General features: G+C 42.2%; 2 protein-coding genes and 1 long non-coding RNA gene across 3 annotated transcripts; 2 read left to right on the forward strand and 1 right to left on the reverse strand.

The window, feature by feature from the left end:
• The first annotated feature begins 1,527 nt into the window (after window positions 1-1,527).
• LOC120065679 lies at window positions 1,528-5,597 on the forward strand. Its single transcript, XR_005478692.1, has 9 exons — window positions 1,528-1,832; window positions 3,860-3,917; window positions 4,004-4,054; window positions 4,376-4,420; window positions 4,505-4,564; window positions 4,679-4,736; window positions 4,818-4,886; window positions 4,987-5,033; window positions 5,243-5,597. It is a non-coding gene; the product is annotated as an uncharacterized LOC120065679 (long non-coding RNA).
• Window positions 5,598-10,890: 5,293 nt separating this feature from the next.
• Window positions 10,891-18,056, forward strand: LOC120065049 (GDH/6PGL endoplasmic bifunctional protein-like). Its single transcript, XM_039015716.1, has 5 exons — window positions 10,891-11,017; window positions 13,203-13,878; window positions 13,988-14,105; window positions 14,247-14,516; window positions 14,780-18,056. Exons 2-5 carry the CDS (start codon window positions 13,228-13,230, stop codon window positions 16,126-16,128), a joined length of 2,388 nt encoding a protein of 795 aa, XP_038871644.1. The 5' UTR covers window positions 10,891-11,017; window positions 13,203-13,227; the 3' UTR covers window positions 16,129-18,056.
• Window positions 18,057-18,226: 170 nt separating this feature from the next.
• LOC120065050 lies at window positions 18,227-20,597 on the reverse strand. Its single transcript, XM_039015718.1, has 6 exons — window positions 20,202-20,597; window positions 19,733-19,795; window positions 19,526-19,605; window positions 18,999-19,129; window positions 18,802-18,868; window positions 18,227-18,690 (listed from the first exon to the last, which is right to left on the reverse strand). Exons 1-6 carry the CDS (start codon window positions 20,408-20,410, stop codon window positions 18,611-18,613), a joined length of 630 nt encoding a protein of 209 aa, XP_038871646.1. The 5' UTR covers window positions 20,411-20,597; the 3' UTR covers window positions 18,227-18,610.
• Window positions 20,598-20,652: the final 55 nt, after the last annotated feature.

Raw genomic sequence — 20,652 nt, forward strand, 5'->3', positions numbered from 1 at the left:
GGCTGAGGAGCCAATGGTGCAAAGCTACCATCTGTGGGATTATGACTGAACGCCTCTAAGTCAGAATCCACCCTAAACGTAACGATACCGTAGCATCGCAGATCTTCGGTTGTAAAATTGTGTGAGATAAAAATTGACAAACAAAATGGTGTGCTATATATGGCTTGTCAGTGGATATTCTGCCAGGAGTTTGAGGGTTGTAGGTCACATTCCCAGAGAGCTATTGAAATTAGAAACATTAAAAAACATTTAAAATTAATGTAAAATCATGTGAGATGAAAATGGACAAACAAAAATGTGTGCTACATGTAAGGCTACTCAGTGGATATTCTGAAAGTAGTTGAGTGTTGTAGGTCATAAGACTAAGGAGCTATTGAAATTTGAAACGTTTAAAAATTATCGTCAAATCTCATGAGATGCAAATGGACAAGCAAAGGCCCAAGTGAATAAGTGTGTGAATGACACTGTCCTTCACGGGGGCATAGCAGGCAAATTTAATGTAAAATCGTGTGAGAAAATGGACAGATAAAAGGGTGTGCAATGTGTAGGCCCACTGAGTGTACTGTACATTCTGAACCTTGTTTGAGGTCAGTAGGTCACATGGCTAAGAAGCTATTGAAATTCTAAAGTTTACAAAATTAATGACTAAGGAGCTATTGAAATTTCAAACGTTTAAAAATTATCATAAAACTCATGAGCTGCAAATGGACAAACAAAAGGCTGTGCAATGTGTAGGCCCACTGAGTGTAGATTATTAACCTTGTTTGAGGTGTGTGGGTCTCATGACCAAGGTGCTATTGAATTTCAATTTTAATTTAAAAAAAAATTAAATAGTGCGAGATGTAAATCGACAGAAAAAAGTGTGTGCAATGTGTGTCTGTGCCATCGGGTTAGCTAGAACCAGTTTTGAAAGTTTTAGGAGTAATGGGGAAAAATGTGAAATGTCACTATGTTGACGGTCCCTAACTGCTGTTGGTGGACATAACGAAAACTACATGCAAAAATCCGTCGAATATTCAACCTGAATCTGTCTTTACATCGGTCAGCTTTTTCTTGATTTCATGAAGTGCAATGCGGCATACCTATGCAATGGAATTGTAAGATTACTTGTTAGATATTACTGCACTGTCAGAACTAGAAGCACAAGCATTACACTCGCAATAACATCTGCTAACCATGTGTATGTGACCAATAAAATGTTGATTTGATGGTGTGTTTCTCTTTTACAATGTCAATTATGCAACTTTAGCTCTATTTTTATCTGAAAACAAGCAATTCTATCGTACTAGCTGGTTGAACGCGGTACTGCGGCAAGCAGACTGTGCTTCTCCTTGAACGCGGTGGTGAAAGCGTTGCTGAGATCCCACTGGCTATCGAATGGCCAATAGCGTGACGCATGGGTCTTGATGGCTGCACGCTCGATTTTGTTTATCCTTGGAGTGGGTCAAATTTCCGGGATTTTCCGGGGATTACTGTTTCCGATTTTTCGCTGCAGTAATTGCAGCTGCTGTACAATATGGCCACAGATGGAACAAGGAGCTAGTTATACAAATATTTGCCACGCTGCTTCAAAAGTAAATATCCGGTACCAAATACAAACGTCAGTAGCTAATGAGGAACTGATTTCGGAAGAAGCCCCTGGCTGCAGTGTGCAGTTCAGGGCTGGGCTCAATGTGTGCGGAGTCAAACGTCAGGCTGGGCTCAATGTGGGTGGAGTCAAACGCGTTTAACTCTAACCCTTCCCGCCTCCTTCAAGATTACACAAATTGAGGTCAACGAAAGCGAATCTTAATCGAACCTAACCTACATGGATAAAAATACAAACCAAGGAAGTAAGTGAGACTGTCATCATGCATATGGTACTTTGTAATATTCATGTTATACCAGTGCAGTGGTATATTTTTATATGACCAACTACCGCATCGATGTTAGCATAGCGACTTCTTGCCACTATAGGGGGTGCTGTTTTCGCATTAGCATAATTTCCTCTACAGATTAAACTGCCTCTTATTCAATTATTGCTCTTACATATGCATATAATTAATACCATTGGATAGAAAACAATCTATAGTTTCTAAAACCGTTTCAATTTTGTCTCTGAGTTAAACAGAAGTCATTTGACAGCACTTTCCCTGACCAAGAAGAAGAATGCAAGATGTGTATGCTCGCTTCAACGCTCTGCCTATATATGGTCACGCCACCTATGACCCGAAACACACTTCATTCGTCTTCCTCTGGGTGTCAAGAGGACGTCAGAGGAGAAATTTTTTGTTTACCTTGTACTGACGTGAAATAAGACCTATTTCTTTGGCGTGACCGACAACTTCCGGTTCTCTGACTCGCGCTATTTGGAGGTGCGATTGTCTACTGTTTTGCTGCCGTTACGGATGAAAACTATCTCCGTCTCGAAGTTTGTTTGATACATGTGACCATATCATCTTAATGTATGTTTTTTCAATATAGTTTAATCAGATTATTTGAATTTTTTCGGGAGTTTTGCCGTGTTCCGTTCTGTGACTTTTTTACTTTGGCCAGTCGACCAGTACATATGCTAAATGAAGAGGGAAAGTTGCCATTATGAATGGATTGAACGACTCATCAGGACTAAGGACACATTGATCAACATTCTGATGAAAGATCAGCAATAGTAAGACCCAATTTACGATGTTATTTCATATATCTGTCGTGCATGTGAACTGGTCGCGGGCGCCCAGCTGGTTCTGGCTGGCGTGGCTATGCTAATTTAGCGCTACATTTTGTTTTCGCTATAAAACATTTAATAAATCTGAAATATTGTTTGGATTCACCAGATGTTGGGCTTTCAATATCTGTACGCTGTGTATTTTTCTGAAATGTTTTAAGATAAGTAATTAGTTATATGACGTTGGTCTCTGTAATTGTTCTGGCTGCGTCAGCACTATTTCAGATTGCAGCTGCAATGTAGAACTGTGATTTATACCTGAAAAATGCACATTTTTCAAAAAAAACTATGCTATACCATAAATATGTTATCAGACTGTCATCTTATGAAGTTGTTTCTTGGTTAGTGGCTATATATATTTTTATTTAGTCGAATTAGTGATAGCTACTGACGCAGGAAAAAACTGTTGGAGTAAAAAAATTGTGTCTTATGCTAACGTGGTTAGCTAATAGATTTACATATTGTGTCTTCCCTGTAAAACATTTTAAAAATCTGAAATGGTGGCTTTATTCACAAGATCTGTATCTTTCATCTGGTGTCTTGGACTTGTGATTTAATGATATTTAGATGCTACAATTTACTTGTGACGCTATGCTAGCTATGCTACTCAGTGGGGGGGGAGTGGGGGGTGATCCCGGATCCGGGTTGGTGACTCGTTATTAATCAATCTTATTTGGACTAATTTGCGTACTTGAGCAGTAAGCCTAGGTTTACATGTACAGTTATGTAATCGATTTGATCGTTGATTTATTTTTATTTTTTTTTAAAGTTTTGCGTTTCTTCAATGTATGCCTTGTTGTGTTTCGCTGGCTCTAAATGTAATTACCTGGTCCCAACATACATGGCAAGTCAAGAAAAGTCATTGTAACTTGTTCACAATGCAAACCGAAATTAAATAAGAAAAACTTCAAAACACATTTACGAAGATTGCTTTGAAACAGTGTCCAAGGAAAGATTTTTGGCATGTGAGTGCGTTGATGTGAAAAATTGTGTTTGCAATTGAAAATACATTTTATGGTCCAGCAACACCCATACATGTTGTGAAAAATACTTGGGCCAGTTCAGTTCCAACTGTGTTCAAAACTGTTATGCATGCTGGAGTATAAAAAGCTGTTGAATTGTACTTTTTCTTTACTTTCACATACACTGTGTTCACAGAAACATTGCTCTGATCTTGTCCCCTGGACCTTGGAGGACTTTTGGTGTGGATGATCAGGTTAGATATTCTTTAAATTATTCCACTGAACTGTACCATTTGATTGTCATTCCTTTATTGAAAATTATACCTTGTTCACACCACAGGGCCTACCAAAGCAAGGTTTCTCAAACAACTGTGGGGTGTTTGTTTTGATGGTAAGATGCTGGCTATTCAGTATATTATATTAGTCCTATTTTCTCTTATAACATATGAAAAGTTATTTCTGTGCTTGCAGCATGCAAAGGACACTATTATTGCTCATACTTTTTCTTGTTTATTATTCTTGACACTTTTTGGGACCTATTTCCTACAATGTTCACACTACATACACAATTCATACATCAAACTACTGCATAGCTGGATGCTGATGTGACATCCGGAAATATATTCCTGGGGGGGGGGGGGTATTATTATTACCTATTATTGTTGTTATTCTCATAACTATCAAACTTAACCTACTCTTTCTTAATGTACAGTATGCTCTGTACATTGCAATGGAAGTACAGTGTGATTTCACCGAGGTATGTATAAATTATGAAATTCTCATCACTAGTGGATATGTTTTTTAGGATCCCCATCCGATTATGTGATTTTCTTTTTCAAAGGAAAACATGCAGTAAATAAGTCTGGTGGTGCCTAGTTCTCCTGCAGAACTTTCCCATGCCGTAAGTCTTGAACATGATAAACTTAATTTGCATCCTTAAAATCACTTGTTTCACTGTAGCCAGACTGACCTGAATATATTGAATGTATGTAATGTATGTCATTCACTCACTAAGGTCTGAAGAAGAGAGGTTGAAAGATGGAAAAAGGCGGCGAAAACAAAACACACTACAGGTAGGAGGTGTCATATGATGAGTGGTGTAGTCTTAAACCAATGTTTAAAGACTTAAACCTCCCCTCTCCAATATATTTCAGGATGATATAGAAGACGCCACCTCAAGAAGTCACAGCATGTCACATCAGCATCCAGCTCTGCAGGATCAGGTACTGTATAGGCTATTAGCTAAAGTAAGGTGCATTCTTGACACACATCCCTAGATGTTCCCTTACATGACGTAATGACCACAATCTGTTTACTTTCTAGACGATACTGAAAACAAAATGCACGGCGAACTGGGAGCTGTGAACTGGGTATGTAGTCTACTGTGTATAATGCTGAAGGCTTGATGTATGGAAAGATATAATATCTGTGATGACTTAGTAGTTATAGATATCACTGAAAACCCCTTTAGTAATAGTGGCTCTAGTTTGCATGGTGGTATTGTGAAAGTGGGGTGTAATTGTTCTTGATCACCCAATGAGGCACTACTCCTAATATTAATTCTTCCTTTTTCTTCAAGGAAGCAGATGTTCTTCTAAGGGACACTCTAGAGGCAGCAAGGTGGTGCGAACGCCAAACATTTAAAGGAACCGTTTCCCTCTCTAGTGTAATTGGGATGGACGGGGTAGACCGCATTACAACCCTTAAAGAACAACGGTTGTATGATGGCCTGGATGAAGAAAAAAATATTCTCCTCAAGGAACCATTCCTGTTACAGAGATTATGAGATGTTCTATGTGGAGGCAGTTGACAACAGGAAAATGACTGTCTTTGCCTCTTGAGGAGCAGGAGTGAAGCCATTTTTGAGGAGTGGTCAAACCTTGTTTTTGTCTGCTGTGTTAATTGTGTTATGTTGTTTAGTAAAGATGACGTAGAAGTCACCCGAGTCTTTGATCTCTTTACTGTAGCTGGTATAACTTAATGTACAAAAGCACATGCAGCGTGTCAGTATGTCTATATGGTATAGTCTGTCTCCATTCTCATGAGGAAAGTAAATAGCATTATAACTCAGGATAGGTAGTAACTGTATATGCTCAATGAAATAATATAATTACAAAGTTATAACATTTATCAACACAATTTTAACAGTACATGACATGCATAACAAGTCTGTTGTTCACTGCAACATCAGTAGCTTGTCTCAAATGAAGCAAAAAGTGATACAACACATGTGCTGGTACGACTTTATATAATATTTCTTACGATCTTCAAAAATGAAATACGTTTGTATTCAGTGTGCGACTGTCAAACCTCAGATGGACAAAAAAAGGTGGGTGGGGTCAAGCGTGGGTGGAGTCAAATGTTTGACTCCGCCCACATTAAGCCTAGCCCAAATTGCACACTGCAGTCAGGGGTACTTGGATTTCGGCGAGTTATCCGGTAAAAAAAATATATACAGAAGTCAGTAGCTAATGAGGAGCTGATTTCGGCGGGGTTTGTTGCTGATAGCTAGCACAGGGACAAGCAGTAACCTATTGCTGTAGCCAGACACGACATGAAGCACCAATATTGTTGGATCCTTCATTTGTTTTTGCACAGACGTTACACAAACGTTACAGAACAGTCGGCCCCTTGAATGCTACTGTTATATATCTAACATGAGCTAGCAGGGATTGAAATCTAACTAGCTACATCCTATTGTTGGGTTGCGTCAATCGAATCTGGTGTCGGAACAGAGTATGACACTGAGTCACCGAATATGTTCTTGCTGAACTTTTATTAAGTATAATTAAATGGTAAATGATAAATGCAATCTTCGTGTTCACGGGCTCACTGTAATACCACGCAGGGCAAAACAGAGAACTGGTCTGTTTCTCACAAGGTTCTTCTCAAATACTCTGACAGAAATAGTTCCCGCTTCTGAGCTGGCCTATCAGAGTAGAGGCTGAGTGTGGTTTAAACTTACTCAGCCTATCGTTGGCGCACAGGCTGGTCCCAGCCCCCAGGCGCTTCAGTTGACAGGCGTAGTTGTTGCTGTGCAGATTATCTATGTGATTGCACCCTAGAGACTGCGGCCGCAGGCTCAGTTCCTCTTGTTGTTTTCCAACCTAAAATTTACTCTTTGCAACACTTCTTCTATGCATGTGTCAATAGCTCAATATACTGTTTCCGCCCAAGCTTAACCACAGCCTATCAGCTAGTCACACTATATGGTGCACAACACACTATATGATGCACAACTTGTCAGCTTTAGCTCAAACACAAGCCTGCATAGCAAACAAAACATATTTTCAACTCTCACACTATCAAAACTAGTCTGTGTTTGGCTAGCCAGCTAGCTAATGTTAGGGTAAGCAAGGTTAGGACTCTAGCTAGCCTGTTGTGCTAGCAATGATGCTAACCGTTTAGCTAGCAGGCATCAAACATATAGGTTCACATTAGTTACAGTTTGGTGGTGAATTACATTATTCAACATATTGCTAGATTTTTATCATTTTTATCAAACTAAAATAGAGACACAAAAACGGAACTAAGGTCAGGACGTGACAGTACCCCCCCCCCCAAAGGTGTGGATTCCGGCCGCAAAACCTAAACCCATAGGGGAGGGTCTGGGTGGGCATCTGTCCTCGGTGGCTGCTCTGGCGCGGGACGTGGACCCCACCATAGTCTTGGCCCACTCAAGTGGCGCCTTTGGAGCGGCGACCCTTGCCGCCGACCTCGGACTGGGGACCCTTTCAGCAGGCCCCGAATAGACGGGAGACTCCGGCAGCGCCGGACAGGCGGGAGACTCCGGCAGCTCAGGACAGACGGGCGGCTCCGGCAGCTCAGGACAGACGGGCGGCTCCGGCAGCTCAGGACAGACGGGAGGCTCCGGCAGCTCAGGACAGACGGGAGGCTCCGGCAGCTCAGGACAGACGGGAGACTCCGGCTGCTCCGGACAGGAGGGAGGCTCCGGACTAGAGGGCGTCGCTGGAGGCTCCGGACTAGAGGGCGTCGCTGGAGGCTCCGGACTAGAGGGCGTCGCTGGAGGCTCCGGACTAGCTTCCTTCGTTGGAGGCCTCGTGCCATGTATCCTCACAGGAGGCTTCGTGCCATGGATCACCACTGGAGGCTTCGTGCCATGGATCACCACTGGAGGCTTCGTGCCATGGATTATCACTGGAGGCTTCGTGCCATGGATTATCACTGGAGGCTTCTTGCCATGGATTATCACTGGATTGGAGAGACACACAGAAGGCCTGGCTTTGGGAGAAGGCACAGGACTCACCAGGCTGGGGAGACATGCAGGAGGGTTAGTGCTTAGCACAGACACAGAACTCACCAGGCTGGGGAGACATGCAGGAGGCCTTGTCCTTGGCCGAGGCACTGGATGCACTGGACCGTGGAGGCGCACTGGCGGTCTCGAGCGCAGAGCTAGCACCACTCGTCCTGGCTGGATCCTCCCTGTAGCCCTGCAAGTGCGGGGAGTTGGAACAGGCCGCACTGGGCTGTGCTGGCGAACTGGAGACACCGTGCGTAGGGCTAGTGCAGTATACCCGGGCCGAGGAGACGCACTGGAGACCAGATGCGCTGAGCCGGCATCATCCCTCCTGGCTCGATGCCCACTCTAGCCCGGCCGATTCGAGGAGCTGTGATGTAGCGCACCGGGCTATGCGTGCGCACTGGGGACACCTTGCGCTTCTCCGCATAACACGGTGCCTGCCCAGTCACTCTCTCGCCACGGTAAGCACGGGGAGTTGGCTCAGGTCTCCTACCTGAGTCCACCAATCTACCCGTGTTCCCCCCTCAAAAAAAATTCTGGGGCTGCCTCTCGTGCCCGTTACCTCGCGCCAATTCCTCGTAGTGGCGCCGCTCCGCTCTAACTGCCTCCAGCTCTTCCTTGGGACGGCGATATTCCCCAGCCTGTGCCCAGGGTCCCTTACCATCCAAAATCTCGTCCCAAGTCCAGGAGTCCAGAACCCTCTGCTCCTGGTTACCACGCTGCTTGGTCCTTTTTTAGGTGGGTGGTTCTGTAACAATTCTCGTTGGTGGAAGGAGAGGAGGACCAAAATGCAGCGTGGTAAGTGTTCGTCATATTTAATTAAAACTGAACACTACACAAAACAACAACGAGGAAAAACGAAAATGAAACAGTTCTGCCAGGTGAACATACACTAAACAGAAAACAATCACCCACAACACACAATGGAAAACAGGCTACCTAAATATGGCTCCCAATCAGAGACAACGATAAACAGCTGCCTCTGATTGGGAACCACACCAGGCCAAACACATAGAAAAACAACAACCTAGAAAAAAGAACATAGACTGCCCACCCTAACTCACGCCCTGACCAAACTAAAATAGAAACACAAAAACGGAACTAAGGTCAGGACGTGACAGAGGTCTCTTTCAGAATGATCCATAAGTATTACCCTGCAAATCATTACCCGAAGAAACTCAAAAAAGACATTAACATTGATTTTAATTTTTGTGTTGAGCATCCAGAAACAGTTTCACATTTATTTTGGCATTGTCTACATGTAAAACAATTATGGAAAGATATTCACAGTTTTATAATTATTAATATTCTTGATGACTTTTGTTTGTTGTGGGAGAATGTGCTGCTCGGTTTCCTTAACCGTAATAAAGATAAAGAACAACAATTTTACCTCATAAATCTAATTGTGCTAATGGCAAAATGTCATATTCATAAATGTAAATTCACTAATAAAAAAACACTTCCGTGTTTTCTATAAGGAATTCGAGCAGTACATTAAGACCATTCTACATTATTATTATAAGAAAGATGTTAAAACAATCAATGTGTGTTTCTTTTAAGGTCTTTGTATAATTTGTAATTTGTTGTACCCCCTAGCATATGTTATCATTGTCTATTTATGTACTTATTGTATCTATACAGACCTTTCTACATTGGTAATAAAAAATACAAATAAAAAATGATAATCTAAATTTACGTGACTCAGCTGCCTGCTGCAGCGCTCTCATCACACACATCTCTCCAACTCTCCCCACCAGTAGCCTAATTCAGGAAAACAGCATACATGGCAACCCTGACCATACGCCTTAAAACAGATACAGATTTTCCTAAAACAGATTTGGCAACCCGGAAACGAGAGAAAGGTCTATCTACAAATAGAGATAAATAGTAATTGCATCTTTTTGTAGGCACTAACCCCGCCACTAACATTTTGCAGGCACTAACAAAGCCTACAGGAAAAATGAATGGGGGTTTTGGATAAACGCCTCAAGTAAGGTCTCAGAAGCCTGTGTTCATTCAGACCTTGTTTTCTGTGTTTATTCCGAACCCCTATTCTTTCCCCATCCATTTTCACATAGTTTCCGGGTTTTAGGACTACAAGCTGGCGAGCTCTATAATTATATTATAATAATAATATAATTTATAATGCAAGGTGATTTGTAGGTCCTTCATTCAGTCGCCTGTGTCCTGGAAGATTGTTTTATTACAGCCTGCGCTGTTGACTGTCGCTCCTTTTCAACTTCAAACTGCAAACACTCAGCCATCACTTTTTATGTGCAGTTTCAAGTCAACAACCGCACAATTTTTTTCTTGTGACATTTAAAAAAAAATCTTACAGGAACAAAAATTAAAACGTATTTGCATCCAACCTGATTGTTTGTGTAGGATTCAAATGTAATTGACTGAACAATTATGCTTTTGGATTAAATGTATGGGACGCATTCAAGCTGATCACTTTTGTCAAATTGGTGACCATTGTTTAGTCACCGCCTTTCAAAGTGTGTTGCATTATGGGGATACAAATTGTCCAATGCAAGTCGCTGCAGTTACTCTACACTAAAGGCTTCCTGCAGCCATCGCCTGCATTGTGGGAGGCTCTATTGTCTTCATCATTTTTGTTTGACCCACACGCACTAAGACAAGACTGAAACAGGAACCAACTTTGTCGCGATTCAAGTCGCCTTATACAGGGGATATATACAAATGAATGTAATATAAAATGCTCTCTCTCTCACTTAGACACAGATCATTTCAGTTTGTGAGTGTGTGATATGTTTATTTCGACGTTATAAAGAAACACTTTTATAAAAACAATGGCAACAGTGCCGTGTCGATCTGAGTCTTGCTGTTTGAAAACCACATTAGTGTCCGACTTTCGGTTGTCACAGATGCACCTCCCCCAACTTCACATCTCCCACTGTTGTCTACAGTCGGTTGCTTAAAGCTACTCAAACGCCCCCATGGTTTTTACCGTGAAGCGCATGTGTCACGCTAGCCTCCGCTGTCACGTGACCGCTCTAGGACGTAGTCTATCTTTTGACACAAATATTGAACTATGCGATCATTCATCGAACTCGACATTTGCGGGAACAGGTACGCTACAATTCCATATAACGTTAGTGTTTAGACTAGGTTCGATTGAATAGTTTGAGTGAGAGGGATTTGGTATAGAAACGGACTTTATTGTGATTGTAAATGGACAGAAAAGCTTTTGTTTGGGTAACATTGTATGTATCAACGGCATGCTGTGGCTAAAGTTATACAGCTAGCAGGTGGAACTGTCAGACCTATTGTATGGGCATAGATAGTGATGGCCATGCACATTAGCGCACATGGTTTTCAATAGGGACTTCACGTGACATATTGCAGCGCCATAAGCTACGGTAGAGAGGACACTTCATGACAAGTGCATCATATTTGAGGGGGTCTTTTCTTTGTACATTTTTTGTTTATCAGACTAAATGGAATAATTGTAGGAAATAGCATCCATAAACTGGCTATTATTTCTTGTTATTTCTTATTCAATGTCTATCCTATAGTTTGGATGAAGTGGATAACGACACTATACAGAAGGGGTTTGTTAAATCATTTAAAATCACATTTTATTGGTACACATACACATATTTAGCAGATGTTATTGCGGGTGGAGCAAAATGCTTGTGTTCCTAGCTCTAACAGTGTAGTAGTATCTAACAGTTCACAACAATAGACTAATGTAAAATAATGGAATTAAGAAATATATAAATATTAAATCGAGCAATGTCGGAGTGGCATTGACTAAAATACAGTGGAATAGTATATACATATGAGATGAGTAAATCCGTATGTAAACATTATTAAAGTGACTTGTGTTCCATTATTAAAGTGGCCAGTGATTCCAAGTATATAGGGCAGCAGCCTCTCAGGTGTATGGCTATTTAACAGTCTGATGGTGTGAACAGGCCGTGGTTGATGTCCTTGATGATCTTTTTGTCCCTCCTGTGACATCGGATGCTGTAGCTGTCCTGGATGGCAGGTAGTTTGCCCCGGTGATGCGTTGTGCAGACCGCACCACTCTCTGGAGAGCCCTGCGTTTGCGGGTGGTGCTGTTGCCGTATCAGGCGGTGATACAGCCTGACAGGATGCTCTCGATTGTGCATCTGTAAAAGTTTTATGGGCCAAGCTGTTTTGAAGCTGGTGTACAAAACCAAAAGTAAGATGCAAAAAACAAAACTTAAGAAATGGAAGCATAGAAATAATGCACATAGAACAGATGTACCACTTCTTTAACTTCCTTTCAATGAGAATCACAGATCTATAACTCACATTTCTTTGTGAATATGGTCGGGTCTCCCCAAAAGTTACATATTGCAACTTCAAAAGTGTCTTAAAGAAGTTGAAAAAGTACATTTATGTTCACACCAAATGACCCAGCCTATGTTAATCTTTATTTTAAAAAATATATTAGGCTATTGTACATTAACATTGCAGGTAGGTCAACATCCTGCAGCCAGAGCTGTGATCTTGGTGGTTTGGGATAGCACAACTCCCAAATCTTGACTCACCGTCATGCATCAGCTAAAAATGTTAGTGTCCATCCATACCAATAGTATGATTCACAGGAGAATTCAGTGGCAATGACCTTTGTTGTTTGCTGTGTAAACTTGATCAACACTAGACTATGATTTCAGATGTTTCGGTAAAGTTACGCAAACCATTTACGGTAGATGCCTCTTCTGTGTATCTTGTCAATGTTGACTTTACTCCTTTGAATGGGTTCAGTCTAGAAACCTGTGTTTCTCCATTGATCTGTTGTCTCTAACCTTCAACCCAAAACATGTAGGCCTAAAGGTTCAACCACAATACAATGAATGCGGGAAATGTGTAGAGAACAGGATTGGCCTGTTATCTACTGACAGAGGAGTTGCCTCTGCTACAATAAAAAAAGACTTAATCTATATATGACACATGTAGGAGGGTGACGGTGGAGGTGACTGTAGTAGGAAGGTGGTGGTGTCCATATGTTGTAGTTCCTGGTATAGCTAAGAGCTGACCATTTCTACCCACAAACCAAATATGCCACAGTATTAAGAGTAGGCTAGGCTGCCTCCCAGAAATCCTACTTGCATTGGCAGAAAACCAATCCACGACTGCAATCAATGTGTGTTTTAAGCCAGTGAATCAGCCACTGTGATTATGGGTTAATAACAACTGAATACTTAGCAATCCAAACCAGGTCTGTAAATCACCTTTTTGAAGTTATTCCTGATCTGTCTTGCTCTGTCTCTCTCTCCTGTAGGAGCTGATCTGTGTTGGACCAGAGAATGTGGAAAGTTGTGTGGGCAACACTGCTGCTCCTGGCCACTGTGTGTGCCCAGAGAGGCTATGCCAAGGAGACCAAGGGAGCACCGAAGGTGGGGCACGTGTCAGTGGTCATAGTGGGAGGTACAGGTGACTTGGCTAAGAAGTACCTGTGGCAGGGCTTCTTCCATCTGTACGCTAACCAGGTGAGTAGCGGCTACAGTTTCTCCTTTTATGGCGGAGGCCTGTCGCCCAACGATAAGGCCACGCCGATCCTGTTTGAGGCGCTAAAGGGAGTGGTCTGTCCTCGGGAGCTGTCTGTGGAGCGCTGTGCCCTGGTGAAGGAGCAGTTTCTGAAGCTGGCAGACTATTGGCAGCTGAAGACTTCAGAGGACTACCAGGCCCTGGGCAAACACCTGACAGAGCAGCTGACGCAGGAGGGCATAGTGGAGGCAGGCAGGCTGTTCTACCTGTCAGTGCCAGCCTTCGCTTATGCGGACATTGCAGAAAGGATCAACAACAGCTGCAGACCGACCGACGGGGCGTGGTTGAGGGTAGTGCTGGAGAAACCGTTTGGCCATGATTTCAGTAGTGCCCAACTACTGTCCACTCAACTGGGTACCTCCCTTAAGGATGAGGAGATGTACAGGATCGACCACTATTTAGGGAAGCAGGTGATGTGCTTAGGCCTCCTTATCAGTCCGCCGTAGACATTAACAGAAAACTTTGCCCGTGAGGCAGATCTTTGTTTTAATTATAATTGTTTGCTTTTATACTCAAAAGGTTGTCTCTAAGATTTTGCCATTCAGAAGGGAGAACAGTAAGCACCTGGATCCTATCTGGAACAAGCACCACATTGAGAGAGTGGAGATTGTACTGAAGGAGACCCTGGATGCCAGAGGTACTGTGTGGGCCCAGAAAACTGAGCATTTCATATTTTATGTTCGCTTAAGCATGTGTAGTAACCCAATCTATAAGACTGTGATGGTGCCAGTAACATCGCCTGTCATGAGGTGTTTGATTTACCCTACTTTTGTCACAGGTCGTATTCCCTTCTATGACCAGTATGGTGTGATCAGAGACGTGATACAGAACCACCTGACTGAGGTCATGACCCTTCTGACCATGGGGCTCCCAGCCAACCTGAGTGACGTGAAGGAGGTCCTCAGGAACAAGCTGAAGATCTTCAGTGCCTTGCAGCACCTGGACAGGAACTGTGCTACCATTGGTCAGTACCAGAACTACAATCTAGAGGTACAGGAAGAACTGAACAAAACAAAGGAGTACTACAGCCTCACCCCCACCTTTGCTGGTAAGTGACATGAGAAAGTTTGTCTATAGGAGTTTTTCGCTTTGAGCCTGTGCATGAATAAAAAAAGTTGGCAGTAGTATAACAGGAGGAATTTGAATCGACATCCCTAGTTATTAGTATATGACAGAGTGCATCATTTAAAAAAACATTTTTTAATTCAATCATTTTTTTGTTTTGTTTGACAGCCATAGAGATAAGATACGATACATAGATTATTCGGGGGGTTTCAGTGATGAGACATACTTTTTGTTTTTCTATTTCAGGTATCATGGTGCATATTGACATAGCCCAGTACGAGAAAATGCCAATCATCCTGACCTCAGGGAAGATGCTGGATGAGCGCTTAGGCTATGCTCGCATTTTGTTCAAGAATGACATCTTCTGTGTCCAGAGCCACAGCAGCGTCCACTGCAAGCCCAAGCAGATTGTGTTCTACTTTGGCCACGGCACTCTGCAGTACCCAGCCATTCTCGTGAGTAAGAACCTGTTCAAGCCAGACCTGATGGACACTGAGTGGAAGGAGATAACGGAACACAAAGATGTCAGTGTATTAGGTATGCCCATCTCTGACTACTATGTGCTGACACCAACGGTACAGAGAGAGGCTTACGCAGAACTCATTTTGCACATCTTCCAAGGCCGGAAGGACAGCTTTATCAGTACTGAGAACCTGCTGGCCTCCTGGGGTTTCTGGACTCCTCTCCTGCACGGTCTGGCCAAAACCTCCCCCCGCCTGTACCCCGGGGGAGCGGACAATGGCAACATGCTGGACTTCAAACTGTTGGGACGGGAGGTGACCTTCGCCAACGAAGCTGTGGTCATGATCACCCAAGACCACATGGGCGGGTCTGGGACGGAGAGCTTCCAGGTGATGCAGGGGAAGTACCGCAGCGCTGAAATGGTGTCTGCCTGGCCCGAGGAGCTCATCGTGCGGCTGGCCGCAGACCTGCAGGCTTCAGCGGAGAAAGCGGTAAGGGAGGGGGGCCGCTTCCATCTGGCCCTCTCTGGGGGTTCCAGTCCCCTAGCTCTGTTCCAGAGGCTGGCCCGCCACCACTACTCCTTCCCCTGGAGGGACACCCACGTTTGGATGGTGGACGAGCGATGCGTGCCTCTCACAGAGTTGGACTCCAACTTCCGCACCCTGCACGACCACCTGCTCCAACACGTGAAGATGCCCTATTTCAACATCCACCCCATGCCGGTGCAGATGAACCAGCGGCTGTGTGTGGAGGAGGATAGTGGAGCGCTGCTCTATGAGAGAGACATCAACCAGCTGGTTAATGCCTCCAGCTTCCACTTTGTCCTTCTAGGAGTGGGCTACGATGGCCATACCGCCTCCCTCTTCCCAGGCAGCAAGCTTGACGCCCATGGGGACAGTCTGGTAGCCCTCACCGAGAGCCCAGCCAAGCCTCACCAGCGTATGAGCCTCACCCTCAGGGCTATCAACCAGGCCCAGAAAGTAGGTGTGCTGGTGATGGGTAAGAGCAAACATGAGCTGGTCACCCAGCTCAGCCGAGTCAAGGACAACCCAAACAAGTGGCCCATCACTGCTATCCGGCCGACCAGTGGCAGGCTAGTATGGTACATAGACTATGATGCTCTTTTAGGATAGCGAACAGCTGCTTTTGGCTCTGTGATACTGTAGCAATGAAATGATGTACATTTAAATGGAAATGAATGATTTGCTGTAATTTTACTATTTTGCTGTATTTTGACCAAGAATGTAAAGTAATGATGAAGTTCTGTTGATTCTGGGCACCTTAAAGTATGGAAGTACATATGGTATACTGGCATATATTTTATTTTTCAATATACAGGATGTAGGGGCTCATGTGATATGTTTGTGTGTGTGTGTATGTGTGTGTGGGGTTGTATATTTACCAAATGGACATCTCAGGAAAGCAAAGTGGATATGGAAGTTTGTTAGTCTTTAATCATTACTCATGATCTGAATAACTATATTTTATTTAGTTGTAAAAACAGTATATATTTCACACAAAGCTACCCATTCCACACTGAACCTGCATAGAATAGTATTGTTAAAAGGGGACTTTAAACCGTGAAAGACCAACAATTTTGGTTAAAATTTCATTCAATGAAAATGACCCTATGGTAAATGGATTTGGAGTTTTTGCTCCTATGGTCGACAGATAATGTAGTCTATAGCCATGTATCATTGTATTTGTGCCTCAATGACAATTGAAATCAAAATGCATAATGTACTGTCCAGTACATTAAATGACATAAAAAAGCATATTATGATCCATTGCTGCCTTTGTTTTAATCTATGCTTGTGGATAAAAAAAAAAATAATACAATTATCTAATGTATTATTTGATATCTATGAGAAATGTACAATTTCCACAGCCTTTGACCTAATGTGTGTATTCTCCCCTATGAGCCAGTCCAGTAGTTCCTAATACTTCCTCTTTTAAAGACATGCTCTGTTACTTTGGCGACTTAGAAATTATTTTTTAAACCTCTCGCTTTGGGCTGTATGTGTCAATCTGTAGTTCATACATGCAGAATTACTGTCTTAGCCACAAAATCCCTAGTTTGAAAGTGATTGTTTTCTTGAACCTGTGCAGTGCCATTTTCCCTACATTTCCCCCTCTTGGGCCAGCCCCGTAGCAATTTCAGTTCTAGCCAATGAGCTTCAGCCCCTCACATTTGAGTGACAGCTAGCAAGAGGCCTGCCCGGCATTATCCAATGAGGTTGCAGGGTGGGCTCAACTTCTCAGTGGACACAGCAGAGAATGAGCAATGACGTGGTCTGAATAAGTTATGTTATGTTATGTTGTATGCAATTTTCGGCGACCACTTTTTGCTCATGAGTGCTACTTTCAGAACTACTGGCTAAAAAGTATACAAAAGTATCAGAGAATCTCTTAATGTGAGTGAAATGGGGCTTACAAGATGTCGTTGATGTTTTATTTGTCACATGCACAAGTACAGTGAAATGCTTAACTAAGTTGTGACCTTCCAACTTTGATACTGTGAGTCTCCTCGTTTGAGATGTCCTTCACTGGCATTCACACAGATTGGCTCACTGCACAACATTTGATTTCAAAGTGTGTAACTGAGTTCATCAATGTTTTATTTGTGGATTGAATTAGGAGAGTTCCTCTTACGTAAAGGGCCTTTTTAGGATATTGAAATGGATTTAAAATGGGTTGATGAAGTTTAGTTCAACCGCTTCACTGCGTTGCCTTAATTCATTATACGGACAGGTGTATGTTAATATATATGTATTAGCTGAAGGTTATTTTGCCTGGGAAAAAGATGTAATTAGGTTTCAATTTGATGTTTGCACATACAAATGTTATAGCACTTGATTATTCTGAATGCTGTAAGTGAAGGTGTGGTTTGTTCCTTATCACTTTGGGGTTCAAACAGTCTATGAATAAATGATTTACAATTGTTTATTTTTCTACATATGGGGACCTAACACCATTTTTCTACATACTGTACACACATGGAATTAATGTAACAGTTAATCACTGTTTTACCACAAGGAAATAAACTACAGCTTTCACAACCCTTTCTGCACAGATTATTTCTTTTTAACTGTGCGATTTACATTTACATTTAAGTCATTTAGCAGACGCTCTTATCCAGAGCGACTTACAAATTGGTGCATTCACCTTATGATATCCAGTGGAACAACCACTTTACAATAGTGCATCTAAATCTTTTAAGGGGGGGGGGGGGGGGGGGTTAGAAGGATTACTTTATCCTATCCTAGGTATTCCTTAAAGAGGTGCGATTTCAAACGAAGGAATGTTTAAGCAGAAATGTTGGGTACTTGAAAAATGTATATGCCCCTTTATGATAGTGGTAGCCATTTTAATAGTTAATTTGATACTCAAAACGCAGTAATTGAATGCAAATAAACATATGCACACCAATTGATTTCAAGTGTATCAAATTAAGGAAATGGGATATGTAAATTCACTACATACTACACTAGTCACCATACTGTGCAACAGTATCGCTTGCTGGTGGTAGCCTGGAAACAGCATCAATTATAGATGGATGGGTCTATGGCGCATATCTAATTGCAACCTGGAGCAGCTGTAGACTGTTTGGACTAGTTAGCCATTGTTCCCTCTCTGGCAAGGCCTGGGTAGCCTATTGGTTTTTACCCAGAATCCTCCCTTCACCAAGAAGAAGGCTGAGAAGAAACATAAGCATCAGTTCTGTAATATGTGCATTATTACTACTGCAGGAAAGATGATGTGTCTGGATCAGAGAGATTGGAGAATATGTTGTGGTGAAGGCCTACCGGTACTCAGGATACAAGCCAATGATAGAATAAGGGACAAATAGTACAGCTCAGGAGTTGTTTTCGCCTGCGAATGGAGAAATATTCAAGTGCTTTATGCATAATTTCCTTTGGAGCATTAAAACCTATTGACCATACCATAATGCCAATAATTTTATCAGTATTGAAAAATTGGGATATTCTCAAATGCTACTTACACACTGTTGTGCAGTCAGAGTCAGGGCGATGGTGCATAGTCCCTGGACAAAAGATACAAGTCCAAACCCATGGTAGACTGCCCTGAAGCTCTGGGGCACTGGGTCTATCAGTGTGAATGTTACTGCAAAACCTAGTCAGGAGGCATAATTTCATCAGTCAAACCGGTGCCAATTAACCTGTGTCTCCTACCATTTGTAGATGTGTGATAAGTGGTTTCCAATAACTAAAATATGTATACATACTTCATACATTTAGATTGTTGCAATGAACGCAATATCCCAATCTGATTAAGCTATGAGGAAGATGGGAATGAATCAAGTGTATCTCTACTGCCATCTCTCTTTCATCATAATCAAATCAACGTATGATCTTGGCTAAAATAAAATGATCAAACATTGCTTTTCACAAAAGTCAAACAATCGCGAGGAGCACAACCCATTAAAACTATTAGAAATAGTTGCCAAGACATGTTCACAAAACAGGATGTACTCCCTCTATACTAAGGACTAGACGTGCTCTAGCCTACCTGTTGCCATGAAGGACAAGACAATGAAGGCAGTGAGATTGTTCAGAAGAGGCTGTTGGCAGTATCTAGAGGATTTGGGCCTGAGAGATGTAAACTCTCAATCAGAAACGTAACATAGTACACATGTAACATGCAGTCAAAATGAATTCAAATGTGAAGCTTTTACTAGCAAAATATTGACATATTGTATAGTTTGCATTTACTTACCTGGTTAGCACAAACAATTGAGGGATGAGAACTAGTGCCACAAAGACTGCATTAATTATTTGACTGAAAATAAAAAGTTTATAACCCTGGAGTTAGATTCATGCTCATTTAGAATAAGTCACTAATAGAAAACATATATCAACGTTTTTATTATAAGTTAGGATGTTTTGTACACATTCTCAGCTAAAAGCTGAATTGCAGAATACAGGCCAAAAAATAAAAGACAAAAGTAGATAACAGATATAGAGTGAAGTCTAGTCTTGACAGCTTCGGATGGTGCATAGTACAAAAAATAGTACAAAAAAAGAAAAGAAATCACCATCAGATCATGTTTGACACAAAAAGTCAACATTAAAAGTAGAATACATTCAAATAACTAGTTATCATTATCATAGACATACGGTAGAAATTAGACCCAGACCCAATCTCTATGGCTCTGTGACTCGACCGTTACATCTCAAAAACTTACAATTTGAACCTTTCATCCCTTGGAAGCCATCTGCTGGTATGATATGCCATGTACACTAAAGCGTAATGTAGCATTGTCAGCATAGATTTTGAAGAAACTCTGCCAAAGAAGTGAGAGGTGATGGGTTTTGATGACACATCCTTTCCAGTTCTGACTACTGTGCAAATAATCCCCCAGCCACGCGTTGCATCATACCCTGGGGTGTCCATGCGTGGCCTTCACTGGCCTGCCTATAGGGATCAGATTTCCTCGACCGAACACTACCGTAAAATAAAAAAGGGGGTTATAGTTGTCTTTGATTGCGGGCGCGCTCTAACGACCTTGAACGAAACTGCATATCACTCTCATTTATAGTGGCCCTTTACATTGTTGGAAAGAGAGCAACCAAAGAGTGTGTACATGCGTTACAGCCTATTCTATTTGCAAGCGCTTATCTCAAATGTTATTTCGT

Source organism: Salvelinus namaycush, chromosome 20 (assembly GCF_016432855.1).
Source record: "Salvelinus namaycush isolate Seneca chromosome 20, SaNama_1.0, whole genome shotgun sequence".
NCBI lineage: Eukaryota > Metazoa > Chordata > Actinopteri > Salmoniformes > Salmonidae > Salvelinus > Salvelinus namaycush.

What these genes read in the sequence shown, in the direction of transcription:
- LOC120065049 (XM_039015716.1), top strand. Translation starts at nt 13,228, where the DNA reads ATGTGGAAAGTTGTGTGGGCAACACTGCTGCTCCTGGCCACTGTGTGT. An exon ending in ACCACTATTTAGGGAAGCAG is followed by an intron (nt 13,879 to 13,987) that starts GTGATGTGCTTA and finishes TATACTCAAAAG; the next exon opens with GTTGTCTCTAAGATTTTGCC. An exon ending in GGAGACCCTGGATGCCAGAG is followed by an intron (nt 14,106 to 14,246) that starts GTACTGTGTGGG and finishes CTTTTGTCACAG; the next exon opens with GTCGTATTCCCTTCTATGAC.
- LOC120065050 (XM_039015718.1), bottom strand. Translation starts at nt 20,410, where the DNA reads ATGGACACCCCAGGGTATGATGCAACGCGTGGCTGGGGGATTATTTGC. An exon ending in CAATTGTTTGTGCTAACCAG is followed by an intron (nt 19,606 to 19,732) that starts GTAAGTAAATGC and finishes TACATCTCTCAG; the next exon opens with GCCCAAATCCTCTAGATACT. An exon ending in CTCTGACTGCACAACAGTGT is followed by an intron (nt 18,869 to 18,998) that starts GTAAGTAGCATT and finishes CTCCATTCGCAG; the next exon opens with GCGAAAACAACTCCTGAGCT.